General features: G+C 37.7%; 1 protein-coding gene across 1 annotated transcript in view; it reads right to left on the bottom strand.

The window, feature by feature from the left end:
* Positions 1 to 14,645, bottom strand: part of LOC139695287 (androgen-dependent TFPI-regulating protein-like) — a 63,272-nt gene that overhangs the window by 22,936 nt on the left and 25,691 nt on the right. Inside the window, exon 2 of the mRNA XM_071593984.1 lies at positions 12,570 to 12,713. Within this exon, the coding sequence (XP_071450085.1) occupies positions 12,570 to 12,713 (144 nt within the window). The remainder of the gene's footprint in view (positions 1 to 12,569; positions 12,714 to 14,645) is intronic.

Here is a 14,645-nt window from a genome sequence, read left to right on the forward strand (position 1 = left end):
CAAAGGGCATTTAATGCATGAACTCACCTTAAAGCTTTTCAAAGATATATGATGAATAATTTACCTTAATTACCTTCATTTTGGCACGCTATATTGCAAAAGTTACGACAGATGAGCCCATTCGTTGAAATGATTAAGTCATTCATTATTTCGTCAACAATTAGTACTTTTTATCGTTTCAGCTACATGGAGGAACATGACACTTCAAAAGTAAAGAATGAACACGTTTACAAAATTATTGCATTCCCACACGATCCCAAATCTCGACGGACGAATGCGTATAGAGAGAGTCACTCTATGCGCACATGTTCTTCCAAAAATTAGTATCACAAACATCCATTTTCTTTCTGTTACGATCTTTATTTTTTTTAATGTCATGGGAAATAAATAATTCTCAAACAAAAGATGTAGGCCTTTGAACGAACAGTTTACTCACTTTCTGGGGAAAGGTACAGATAAAAAGTGACAAACAAAAAAATGTTAAAATATTTGCAAGCCCTAACTTTAGAAAATATTTTTCTCAAAAAAAAAAGAAACAAAGACCACAATTTCGACCCGGACGTCAGGGTAAACTAATACCGTTTGTTTTATCAAAATGAAAGTTTGTGAAAGGTGAGCTCTTGTTTGTTCGTCGATCCTGGTGAGTATCCACACAGGTGTGAACAGATGGGTTGAAAGGCTGCGATGGAAAAAAAACATTTCGTTTTCCGAAGCGGCAGTGACGAACATTCGGTGAGAATAATTCCCCTTTGACAGTCACCGCGAATTTAACTCTCCTCCCTGTGTCCGACGTCGTAAATAACTAAATGAAGACCCCCACCAATCCCCACGCCACCCATACATACAAGACCGCAGTGCTTTCCATTTCCGATGCGAGGGTCGGGCAAATATTTTTTTAAGAAGGAAAAACTTTTCACGCTCGCTCAAAAAGCTCCTCTGCCGTTGAAATAGGAATCGAACCTAGGAAGGGTGGGGAGAAGAGAAGTAGCGACGGTCGCTTGGGACGAAAGGACGCATCGAACTATCTACTCATGCCATTTCGACACAAGGGAGAAAGGTTTTCCTCCCTGTCGGATCAACTCTTTTAAGCTGCTCACCTCCAAACGTCCTGAGCAGGCTTAGCGTTGAATCCAATGCTCCACACGGGCTGTCGTTACGTCCTTCCCCTACACTATGCACATGCAAGGCGTTACGACACTCACGAGGAGAGTCGAAACGTGAGGAGATTTCGCAATGTGAGTTCGCCGACTGGCTGATTCTATTCGTCGTCAACCATGAGAATGAAACTTGATTATACACAATCACGACCCCATATTGCACGGCTATCGTACGATGATTTCTCGGGTAGGACTTTCGACCGCTGACCGCAGACACTCCGGTCCAAGCCTTGGGTCACCCATAGCGAAGCAAGTTCGTAGACTGACTGCTTTTTTTCGACGTCCAGGCGAGCGGAGAAGTCTTGTAAAATATTCTGACACAACCTCGCTAAGTTATTGAAGTATTTCATTAGTGTGGTAGCCTTGTGAGTTCAGATTTCAGTCCTGAAACTTGGGTCCTGGGTAAGCTATACCGAAGACCAAAACTTGAGATATTTTATTTTCTAGAGACCAGATATTACGGAGGAAATGTTGGAGAAAGGGGTAAAAGCCTCCTGGCCTAAATACGTGAAATTTACACGTCGCGGTTACTTAGTAAGTGGTGAAGTCTCTCCTTACCTAGAGTTAGGTAATTCATACTTTTTTCCCCTTTAATAGGCAGGTATAAAGGTATTCTTAATTGAGATAGGGGGTGAAACTTGCTTGAAAAATATATCCAAAACATTTTGAGTGCCGATCTTTTTAAAACTGGTGATGTATATTGCATTCATGAAGGAGCAGAAATTCCACATAAAGGAACAGCGTGACCTTTTCCAATTTTCAATAAATATGAGGATGAACACTGCTTTTAAAGTTACCACGTGCACAGAGAACCATTAGCAAAATTAAAAGGATTGTGAGCGCCACGGTGTTGATCTTAGAGTCTTGACTTTCATCTTTTCCTCAGTCCTTTCCTTTTCATTGACTTTTGTTATTGCCATAGGCATTTGGCTATTTGTCATGGCACGGCTTCTCAAAATATCAAGCGTGAAATCCCCTAGAATTATTAGAGCGGTAATGAATATTATCATATTGTATTTATGATTCGCGGCAGTTGATTTGTACAGTATTTTATGTAGAGTACATTTGAATTTGTTATATATCAAATTTGATGCAGTAATATGATGGAAGAATGCTTAGGAAATCCATCAAAATTTTTTGATAGAGTTACACGCCTGTTTCAGGCGGTAATTTGTTGTGACGAAACTCTCAAGGCTGTGGCTACTCGCGCCAACGCTTTTCTATTTTATGATGGCACCCATTCATCAGGCTGAAAAAATATAGAAAACCGCGCATTTTGGGGCCCATTTGGGCATGTTTCCCGTTATTACCGCCATCCAAATTTCACATAGATTTCAGCCATCTTGATAATGAGTGTAGGTATTAATGTTGGGCAATACCACTTCGAAAAATGATTTGCAGAAGGAAATGTAAAAAAGCATCTCCATCCGCGATTATTTTTTCAACATCAATTTCAATGCGAGGAGATCATTATTATTATTGGTATTCCTCCAGTTTGGGTAGGTTTTACGTATACCTGTATGAGTACAGCCTACAATAGTACAAAGATACTTTTTCTTGTCTCTCCTAATAAAACACAACCTGACATCCGATATTATTTATTCATTTATTTTAGTGATCATGTGTCATTATGAAGATTATAGGCATGGACCAAATCCAGACCAAAGTTTTGCCGTTATCTCTTTAATTTAGATGATAAGTGGAATACGCTTACTGCTTTTCAAAGTATAAATATAAGTCGTGCAGTAACATATGCAAAGTCTTAGTTCAATTGTGGTATCTTTTTAAAAATGACGATTTCCAATAAAATGTAATCTTCCATATCTTTCGGTAAAATTGAAGGAAAAAGACGCCGTGAATTAATGCCAACCTAAATGTTTTGGGTGATTTTATTTGGATATTTACTGATTAGAAAAATAAAAAAATACCTACGTTTTTGTTTTTCTCATATTTTTCTCTGATATCTGAGACAATTACGAGTAGCGCAAATTCAACCAGTGTTACACAATTTAAGTAAGAAATAATTCAGGCAATTTTCTGAAGTTCAAATGACATCCATTGCCTAAGATAGGGAAGTTATTTTTCCTATTTATTCTTTAAGGAATGCGTTCCAAAGAATTCATGAACAGGGACTTATAACAAGGAGATTTTATACCATGAATAATAGAGAATAATTACTTCTAGCTTATTGATCCTAAATTTGTACCCCCATTATTCCCCAAAGTAGCGCAGAATTACCCATATGCAATACTGATTGCGATGGTTACTTGGGAGAAATATGTATACCTAACTTCTTCCGACTGAAGCTGAATAATTTCCCTACCGTGGTGAAGCGAAGAGCGCGCTGCGGTGAAGGAAGGCTGCGATGGGGGAAGAAGAAAAATTACTCTATTGCGTGTGATGCCCGAAGGACAGGACTCCGACAGGTATTTCATTCCTTTAGAATACGGAAAATGTGGTAGCTCTTGAAAAGAATTGATGTCTTATTTTCCCAGAAATAATACCATAAGAGACTACTTCCTGGATGGAGAGACATGACGACGTTAAGAGAAGCAGCATAGAGAAAACTGAAGTATTTGGGATAATACATTCTGAAGTTGTCTCTGAGATTCTCGGAAACTAGGCGGAAATACAAGAAAAAAATTGACGCCCGAAATGTTGGAGGTGTGGACCAGGGCAGTAACGTCGCTGAGTCACCTCCATTCAATTTTCTGGAACTCGCAGTTCAGAATTAAAAAAAAAATATCCGTCAAAAAATCACACCCTCCATTAGTGGGAAGTATTTCATTGTCTAGTAAAATATTCGCGAAAGTGCAGATAATTTTAGGACAGAGAACGATGGTCCGTAGCATTTCAACTTCGATTTCACGGTCAGCGCGGACCAACTAGGGCGCCAGGATCGAAGGACAGTAAACAGATGATTGACACATGCGTGTTGGGTCGTTTAATGAACGAAAATCTTATAAGCGAAGAAATTTATTAGTGTAAAGTGTCTCTTTCTAATAGTGCTCAATAAAACTCTGGAAAAATGCTTTCGCTTTCATGGCTACAAGATCGGGAAGGGTATTTGGCTCCGTTTGTTAAGGAAGAGCGGGTGTGTTTCAACAAAATTTGAAAAATTCCTCCATAACTGTTCCAAATAAGAAATAAATACAGAAAGGATACAAAGGAGAAAGGAAGAAAGGATACAAATTTCAGGAATATCCTAAAACACTAGCGAATTGGGAAAGCTATTTTCTCTGACAGAAAGAACGAATAAATAGATATGTAATTTTGGTGAAATCTTTACTAATGCAAATTTGATTAAATTATGAATTATTTACACTCATATGATGTATGCTTTTTAAAGAAAATAGAATAACTTCATTAAACGGCTTCATAACTCCATTTATGCTGGTGGTATAAAAAACACACGCATTAGTTTATTATCAATTGTTTGTTTCAATTTTTAAAAAAAATTTTGCAGCACAGTGACATGCGTCTTGACAGATTATATTCAATTTTTCTTAAGTGTTTCGAATATTTACTGAACCAATCCCATTGTTAAACCATTCCTGCAATGATTAACAACAAGTGAAATTAGCAGTTGCTTGAAGCAAATCTCAATAGAATTAATTCCTCAATAATAACTTCGATTTTTCAATGACCCTCCCAAAAATATAACTTACTGAAAGCAGTTCGTTGCCACCACTTAAAGCAATTACTGATCAACGTTCTCTCAGGGGTCAAGGACAAATAAGGAGAATCAAGTTGGGCTCGATAATAGAGTAACGCAAGAAGAGATGAGGGTCATGAGAGCTAAAAACAAAAAGAATCCCCGTAGATCACTCCTAAAAGATTAGGTTTGAAAGCACACCCTTGACGATAATTTGGCCGAAAAAATTCAGCAATATGCGAAGTCATTCCAAATAAAAAAAGAAATCCTGGTGTAAAAAATTAATAATATTTGAATCTGTTCTGCCTTCATATGTCAATGACATCCTGAGTGTGCAGATCGTGTTCGTTTCAAAGTTGTTTCCGTGTGCGTGGTTGGGATGCCGAAAAAAAAATTAACGTGACCTTGCCAAGCCATTGCGTGCAATCCACACGAATAACAACACTTATAATGAATGACCTTCCTGTTTTTTAAGAGCACATAAGAGTAGGCGCTGGGCAGGGATGTGGGGAGAATGCGGAATTGAAAAAGGGTGTTTTATTTCATTTATTTTAATTTATTTATGCATATCATAAATTTATACATCCATCTATCTTCTTCTCCTTCCGCATTTAAATGCAGAATGGGGAGAAGGGTGTCACACTGTGTCGTTATGGGTGAAGATAAGATATGTAGTATATCTGTATGCTCATCCAAAACCTACCCTCAGCGGTAGTCTACCTATCTTTTGATGAATTTTGAGATTAAATTGCTTAATTTTTTACCATTATTTATTACCGCTTTTTTACACATCTTTATAACTTTAAGGGAAAAAACGACCATAGATTCAAAGTAAAAATAAGGACGCAAAAAACAAATAGGAAAAAATACTCTTTTTTAAATAGAACCATAATTGATTGGAACCAGCTGCCTGGAGGTTCGTTTGAGCCCTTTCCATCCAGTTTTAGAAGTTTTAAGTATAAATGTAAAGCAGCCACTGGGTAATAAACTTCACTGTAGCTATTAAAAAATTGTCTGTATGTGATGTGGAAGTGTCATTGTATGTAAAAATATTTTGTCTCTTATCTATTTTTATAGTGCGTGTATATATGTAATTTTCGTTATAAGTGACCAAACTTGACCGTTGCCACCAGGAAAATCTCCTATTTGCAACGTAACTGCAAAATAAATAAATAATAAATATCACAGCAAATTTATGATAATATTCCTTAAAAAATTACTTGGACAATGATAAATTTCTTTGACTCTCCCAAAAAACACTAACCGCCATCCGACACTACAATAAGTTTTCTATTTAATCCTGCATACTTTTTTTTGATTCCGTCCAGCATGCCAATCATTCCTATGGCTGTTCCTCGCTTGCATAACGTTCTGTCCTCTATCAGTCTTCAACCTTTCATTGCCAATCAGGACGACCCGCATCCATATTTCCTGCTTGCTTTGGATTTTACCCAACAATACTCTCTCCTCCCCACCATGCCTATAATGTCCTCGTTTAATTTCCTTCCTGTCCATGTCACCTTTTCCATATTTATCCACATTTCAAGAGCCTCCGATCTACCCTTATGCATTTTGCTTCTACGATCATGCGTCCGCACCACACAAAGCCACGCTTTATATCAAAGTTTCAACCTACCTTTTTCTTACATCCTAACTCAACGTTCCTGCCATCAACTCCTCTCCTCCTTGTGAAGGCTCCTTTGCTTATCGCAATACTTTTTATGTTATGCCTTCGACTGTGACCATCTTGGTCCAAAACACGGCAGAAATGTAATACATTCCAAACATATTTTATCTGAACTCCTCCCAAGCTGCACGTTTACATTTTATTTCAACAATATCACCAGGGAAAAATCATGCAAGGCAAACACGCTTTTGCTCATATTTACATCTACGGGAGCGTGTCGGTAATGATGTTATGGTACTTGCAATTCTACATAAATATGACCTCATACATAACTACGAATGCATAGCAGCACAAAACGTTACTACAAAACTATCTTGCAATGATCATTTTTCTGGATAAAATCATTAAGTTTTACTTCTGAAATTAAAAATATCATAATTCCTGAGTTCGACATTTTTGTGATGGTATATCTTGAGAGAGAATACCAAATACACTAACTTGTCACTAAGGCTGTCTATCTTTCTTATTTTATCCTAGTCTTCTGATCTGTCAATATAATTTGGGACCCCAAGAATTCCCTCCGTTTCACAAACAAACGCGTTTGTTCTTTACCTTTCTAATACTCATAGCCTTGCTCACTTTCTTTGTGAATCAAATGACTCCAAACCTGAATCCCCCAGCATACCCTAATATAGATTTGAATGAAATTTTTGCTGACTGATAATTTTAATTTTCAACATCCTTTATTGCCCTATTCATGCGTTATATTCCAGGGATTTCTGCAGGATTCGCACTTGGTAAATATCACGAGTCTACTGAATCTATAGAAATATTATCGCCTACGTATAATACGCCGAGTTGTTGCCTAACTAGGGTCAAATGCTATCAAATTGAGGTTGCACAAAGCTACGCCTTAGAGCAAAATGAAAATGGAAACTGCAAACAGATCTGTGAGGATAAGGTCGTTTCGAAATATCCGCACATGTGCCGTAAACTGAAACGATTGCCTTCGGAACTCAACTCCTCGAAGTTCAAGCCTGTTTCAACAACTAAACTCTTTTGAGTATCATAGGAGTATGCATATATACTCGCTTGCAGCCGGCTCGACCACTCCCCGAGGCTCTAATTTCTCACGGATACGATTATGGCGCAAGTCCATGCGGCTGCAATCATTGCCGTTGTATGGTTATTAAAGATCGCTGCGGTTAGTTTGCGGCTGCACCTGCGCCATCTACAAACACTTGCAGTTTTTTTTCAAGGAGCGCAAATCATGTGATGCGTAAGATTTCTTCGATGTCATTTTTTTGCCAAAGCGTTCAATAACTCACGGGGATAATTCATACGTTAAGAATACAAAACATTTTTTAGCCATACGAAATCAGTATGAGACTGTTTTGAGTAATCTTTTAGAATAAATGTCTCAATTATTTACAGAATTTATTAATTTAATATTTCTTCAGTTTTTGTGTAAATGCATAAAATATATGGTGGCCTCACCCGAAAATGTGTCACACAGTTAAACTATTATCTTGAAATTCCAGACACTGAGGGTCGGTTTCGATTTCTCCAAAGGTTAAAACGATTATATATCCGTAATAAATTGATTCAATTTAGGTGACGGTCCCATGGAACTATTGCAATTATTCGTGCATTACTTAACCACATACAACATGATCATGAATTAAAATTAATTCCTCCTAAGCTTCTCACTCGCGCAACATACTTTTAGTACATCCGTATATATATTATTAGGTACCACCTGTTCATCCACTTTTGCTTCTTTCGAGTTTACCTAACACTTTCCTTTTTCCCCGACTATATCTTTTTCCTCTTCCGTTGCTTTCCTTCAACTAAACTCACTCTCTATAACCTCCATCTCTCAAAACCTCACGCTCCACTTATCTGCTTCTCTCAAAGGTCTAGTTGAGCATCCATACAACGCTTAGTTACATCTCTTATGTCCATTTTCGTGCAACATACTTCCCAAGTCTATTTACAATCACATTTGCTCCAGTTAATGCCTTCCTATCAAATGTTTAATTTCATGTTTTAATGAATAACTTCCGACTTATTTTAATTTCTTCATTCTGTACTTTTTCATATATAACTTCTGCTATGGCTACCCTCCCTTGACTCCCATTCTTCCCGCTTTAAATTACTCCGTAACTTACGTGAGTATGCATCTCGTACTCCTCACCACACTTCAAATTCACTCCGCATTAATAAACATATTTGTCTTTCCCTTCTGTATATTGTTTTTACAGATTTCTAATTAACCTTTTCTCAACATCCTCTTTATTACACGAAAACTAATTTCACTGGTTGGTGGTCTGCCTCTTTCTTCTTGTCTATTCCGACTAGAAAATATAAGGATTTCGTGTGGGGGCATTACCGATTGCCAAAGCAGCCAGAATGGACTTACTGTCGTTGTTAATTCATTCATTATTCTGTACCCTCTGATCACCAAGATCTCATATTTGCGTGACTTTTGGTTCCCCATTAGAGCGTTGCTATGGGGGGGGACACGGTCACTGGAACTGTTGCTTCGCGGCACCAGACAAAATTGCATTTAGGAATGAGGTTCGAAAAACAGGCAGAAGTGTGTCCAGAATGTTATGATAAGGGGGTAAGGCCTCTGCAGAGGCCATCGCAATTCAGGCGCGAACAAAAGCAGTACAAAAGAAGAGGCGGAAAAGGACGTAGACATCCATGACGTCAGTATGTGCTTGGGCTACCTTTCTCGTGCATAACTAGGCCTAGCACAGCTACTGAGAGATGCCAGATCATTGTTTTCGACAAATTTCTACGGCTGATCAGAAAGCGCAAGCCATTTCAGTTTATTAGATATATCATTGCTGTTAAGGTCTAGGAAATTTATAGTGCATTTTTTGTTGAAGATACATTGAAGACACAATAATTTTATGATAAAAAAATTCAAAAAATTATAATGCAGATTTGAGCTGACTGATTTAGATTGAACCGTTTTTTTTAACAAAAAGTGTCAATGATTCGATCTTTATGACGTGTACGTGCGTATATCATTTCGAGACAGTAAAAAAAGATGGGCTCGTGCATAGCTGGGTGATCTTAGGATCATTTATCAACATCTAATTATATTACTTAATAGAGACATGCTGAACATCAAGATGCCGGAATGAATCCCATCACGCAGCAGAGCGTGAGTGATTGCCGAGTATTGATTAGCTTCGTCACTAATCCCACTATCGTGTTTTTGATGCATCATCAAAACAGATATGTCTTCGAAGGTTAGGCGAAGCGATTCCATTGAATCAATAAGGACTTCTTATTTCTCTCTCGCAGCTCCCAGGTTTCATCGAGCGACATATTATGAGGACCTTTGAGGTTCTAGCATCTTTTGCATGTTCATAATTAAATATTTACGAGAAACTCGTACACCAGAAAGTTAAAACTCCTGTTAATTCACAATCGAATGCCCCTGTTGCACAAATTTTTCTTAGCGCAGATGTTATCATTCCACAGACGTCTAGAACACTTCTGTAAGGGTCACATTTGTCCACTGAAAAAGCCGCACGGTCCGTGGCCAAGTCTTCTTAGGCTCGTTGTCACACGACGTCCAAACATTTTACGAACTGTCGCATTCACCAACACACATTCAGAACACTACATCGTACGTCTCACTAGATAAAATGCCAATTAATATACGTCCAATGAGTATTACAACGTCTGCGTTCAGTTTACTATTCCTGCAACAAAAAAATCCATCGTCCATTCACGCAGTGAAGGACTTCCGCTTCGTGTGTCCTCTCTTTGAATAGAAGTTCCCAGACTCTTTGCCTTCTTTCCCTCGTGCGCCTTTATCATCTGGATTATCCTCTCATTGTTGCTTGTTATTCCTGCGTGCTACCGACTTCTGGTCTCTCGATCTAACTAACTTACTTCACCATTTGATTCAGGCATTCTTTTGGCTTTAGTAATTACCTCGGTTTTACTTACTTGACTTATAAATTTATTCTGGCCACAATTCCGATGTTGATTGTTTTTAATTTACTTGAAGTTTTCATTTTCTTTGAGGTTCGCCTGGTTTAGTATTATTTTCGGTTTATATCTCTTAATTTTGATACGAATTTAGGATATTCTGATGTTCTTATTTTTGTATTTGTTGATAAATTCAGCAAACCATAACATTTTACTCTTCTTTTGCTCCATTTTAAATTTTATCTATTATTACTTATAGTGTTTTAAAATCGCCAGCATAATAAAATCGTTCTCGATCTCAGAGTTCAGCCACGTGAATTCGTATTAAGTGTAAGTCGTCATTTAAAGTTGTTAAAAGTTGATAAAAAGACAACATATATTCAATATTTGAATATGCATGCATTTTGCAATAGATATGATCGCAGGCGCGAAGGGGGTCATTAGTATTTGTAGTGTATGTATATTTTGTCAAAAATCTGCATGAATTTTAAATACATTAGAGCCATTTTAATAACATTATTCTCAGAGTTTTTGAACGTATCCTGCTATTGAATATTCTTGCATGCAAAACTTATTCGAGTGCATAATCGTAATCATATCTGTGTGGAGGTATAATGATCGTTCATGTACGGCTGGTGGCCATCCCCGGCCACACACCCTTGTGGTGACTTGCAAGGTATTATGTCGATGTAGATGGAAACACAATTATATAAAGCAAGTACACGGTGCACTATTACGGATTTCTACGCACACGTCTTTTCGGTTTATAGAGAACATTTGCATGCTGTCATTAAGGAACGAAGTCATTCACATTGCATCCATTTCAAAATCTTTACTTCTTCCCCAGTCAGCATTACTAGTACCTTTCTAACCCCATGAGAAATCATATTACGAACCAAAGTCAATGATCGGTATAAGCATTTCTTCTGCGTTCTCATCTCTTCTATTGCATTCGCCAGGGTAATAACAATGCCGTTGGCGTTCCGGTCAGAGTTCTCAGGTCAAAGGTGCCGCGGAAATAAACGACAACACCATTGAAGTCTTCCATAAAGTACCCATTACTATTAAAGCTTATACGGAAATCAGGCATCTTTCACATATATACTTCAAACTTGCGATATAAAAGTACGCAAAGAGTACAATAAGCTTATTTTAAACATCATTTAAACCCCATAATAAATTGATGGAATAGTGACATTTTGCAAGGAATGACCGTAGGATGTATAATCTACCCTTACGGAATATAGAGTTTAATGTAACTGAATATCAAGTATATGCTCTGAGAACAAAACCTACAGGTTGGAGTGCAAAGAAAGTCTGTATTTTAGCGTTTATTTTGATAACAAACGCTAACATTATTAAATTTGACGAAGAAGTAATTTCACGAGACAGGGCGATTACAAAAAACGCAGATTCCGAGCAATTTGGAATTTTATGATTCAAGGTTTCTGTTTTTGGGATTTTAATGTCTTAAGAGAAACGGACTTGGCGAGTAGTTTGCATTAGTCTCGCGCATGGGGAAGAGATTCAGCAGAACACTGATGCTCGCTACGAAGGTGGGTGGGCGAGGGAGCTGATTTGCACGTAACCCCGCCCACTTTCCACCAAAGGTCCTCTTCCAGGCAATATATAAAAATCAAAATAACCAAATTTTGGAAAATTTGAAAAATTACCTTTTTAGGTATTCACTCCTCCTCTGGAAGCTAATATTGAAAACGGATTATCCACTTATCCAAATAAAATATTAGCGAATTGTGGAAATTTATTTCTTCACAAGGAAGACGGCTAAAACTGAAAATTTATTTTTATTTAGTCATTGGAGTCAATTATTTTGATATTTCAGAGATACTAATTGATCACAGAGAGATTTTTACCCCTTTTTTCATCTTAAAAAATATTTTTAACATTGTGAATAGAGATATAATAGTGTGTTCTTTCTGAGAAACATGAAAGTTGAAGTTTATTTGCGAGTGCAAATTTACTTTCAAACCAACTAACGCTATTCGCGGGAATAAAACCGTTTCCATTATTTTTCATAAATAGCATTATTTATAAAAGTGATTAGTAAAAAAATCAAAGAACAGATATAGGTGATATAACCAGAAATTTAGTATGAATGTTACATATAAGATTACTGTAAGTCTAATTTTATGGAATAATTTGGTAAACTCACCAAACCCGTAGGGAAGAAAACGGACTCGAAGAAGTACATTCTCATCTTCTTGATGAGTGTCTTCAAGTCCCGGAAGGCTTTCGGCTGTGTGAATTCGAGGGCATCTTCCACCACGCAGAGGACGAAGTACACTTCTTGGAACACCTGCGAGTACGAGAGAATCGTTGGATGAGTCCGGTGGACAAAACTGATGCAAAACTTATCGGAAGTGAAGGCGAGCCATAAGGGCTGAGGTTTTCCATAGATGGAAGTGAAGTTCTTTGTTTTAAGTCCTCCCAATGCCGTGACTAAATTGCACCGGGAGTATTACCACACACGAGAATACGTGGTTTCACTCCATGAAGTTCAAGTGAGAAGCAGGCTATGAAACCACGACTTTCTGAGTCATTAAGATAGTGCTTTTTGCGTCATCACGGGGAGAGGTTTGCAATTTTTGAGCAACTGTCCGTGAAATAGGTGCAGTTTCATTTGATTTTTTTATATAGAATTAGAATGGACAAGATAGAATACACGTTTCCAGTAGATACATATTTTTGAAAAATGATTGGAGGTTTAAATCATATTCTGAATGAAAGCATGAAAGAAAAACATTTTTATTTGTTTGAAGTCAACGAAGTCAAAGCATTAAAACTTTCCAACTTTTCCAATATTTCAAATCAGCGATCTGTTCATCATTTTAAACAATTATGATACTTTTCATTTATTTAAAGATTCTAAATGTTTAATTCTACAAACCTTGTGGATTACAAAATGTCATTAAATATTTACATAACACAGGAGAAATTAACACTCTTTGAAAATATTTATAAAACTCGCTGAATGCGTAAAAAACTCTGCATTCTCTCAATCGCATATTAAAGACGCTTTTACGTCACCTGGTCTGTCCTCATCCCACCAGGTCAGTCATCTATACGAACAGAATATAACGTGGCGTCTGATGAAAAATTCAAGAAAAATTACTGTCTGATTTTACGAAGTGAAAACATGACTCGAGCTAGTCGGGCTCTTCTTTGATTTAAGGTAATATTGGATTAATAACATGCCTACAAAAAAATCGTTGGCGGCCCATAACGACTATCATATTATTCATATTGCGTCCACTAACCGTTGTTTGCCCTAAATATCTTTTACTACATTCTGTTGGCCTCCATGGTGTTCATTCAGAACACCACACACTATTATTATAAGAGGGTCATCCGGAAAGTAGTACCCGTTCGTGCCGCATGAAGTGCTGACGACGCGAGTAGCCGCTGGACGAGGTCAGATAGCTTCAGTGGCTTGTCTGCCTTCTCTGAGCCAAGTTGCGTGACGCTAGCATTGCCTGTGTTGTTTCTGTGATTGTTTACAATGTTTAAAAAAATTGAGAACGCCGCCAGTTGTGAAGTGAGGGCAGTGATTAAATTCCTCAATGCAAGAAACGTTCGCCCATGTGATATTCATCGCCAATTAAAGGAGGTGTATGGAGACAATGTAATGGACGAGTCGTCTGTTCGGCGGTGGTGTCGCAACTTCAACATGGGGAGGGGGAACACACACGACGATGAGCGTTCGGAGAGACCGTCTGTCATTACAGACCAACTGGTGAGCTCAGTTGACGAATTCGTGAGGAACGATCGGCGCGTCACAATTGATGACATCTGTGAGCATTTTCCCAATGTTTCTCGAACAATTGTTCATGAAATTGTTAAACACCATCTGCATTATGCAAAAATTTGTGCAAGATGGGTCCCTCGCGTATCTCAATGAGCTGGCGGCGAAGGACTATGCAGCAGGAATACAGAAACTTGTCACACGTTATGACAAATGCCTTAATTTGCTTGGAGATTATGTTGAGAAGTAGTTTAAAGTATCCTCTTTCAAATAAAATTTTTTATGTTTGTTAATATTTACTTTTGTGTCTTTATTTCACGAACGGGTACTACTTTCCGGATGACCCTCGTATATCCCCCGGCCAATTTTGCTGTCGTCTTCCGATTTCGATACTTTTTCTGATTCCGCACTTTCTCCTTTCCCCCACCATATCTAAATCGTCATCGTACGTCTTCCTCTCGGTCTAACTTCATTTGATTTCCTCTA

Source organism: Hetaerina americana, unplaced genomic scaffold (assembly GCF_022747635.1).
Source record: "Hetaerina americana unplaced genomic scaffold, ioHetAmer1.1.p SCAF_6, whole genome shotgun sequence".
NCBI classification, from domain to species: domain Eukaryota; kingdom Metazoa; phylum Arthropoda; class Insecta; order Odonata; family Calopterygidae; genus Hetaerina; species Hetaerina americana.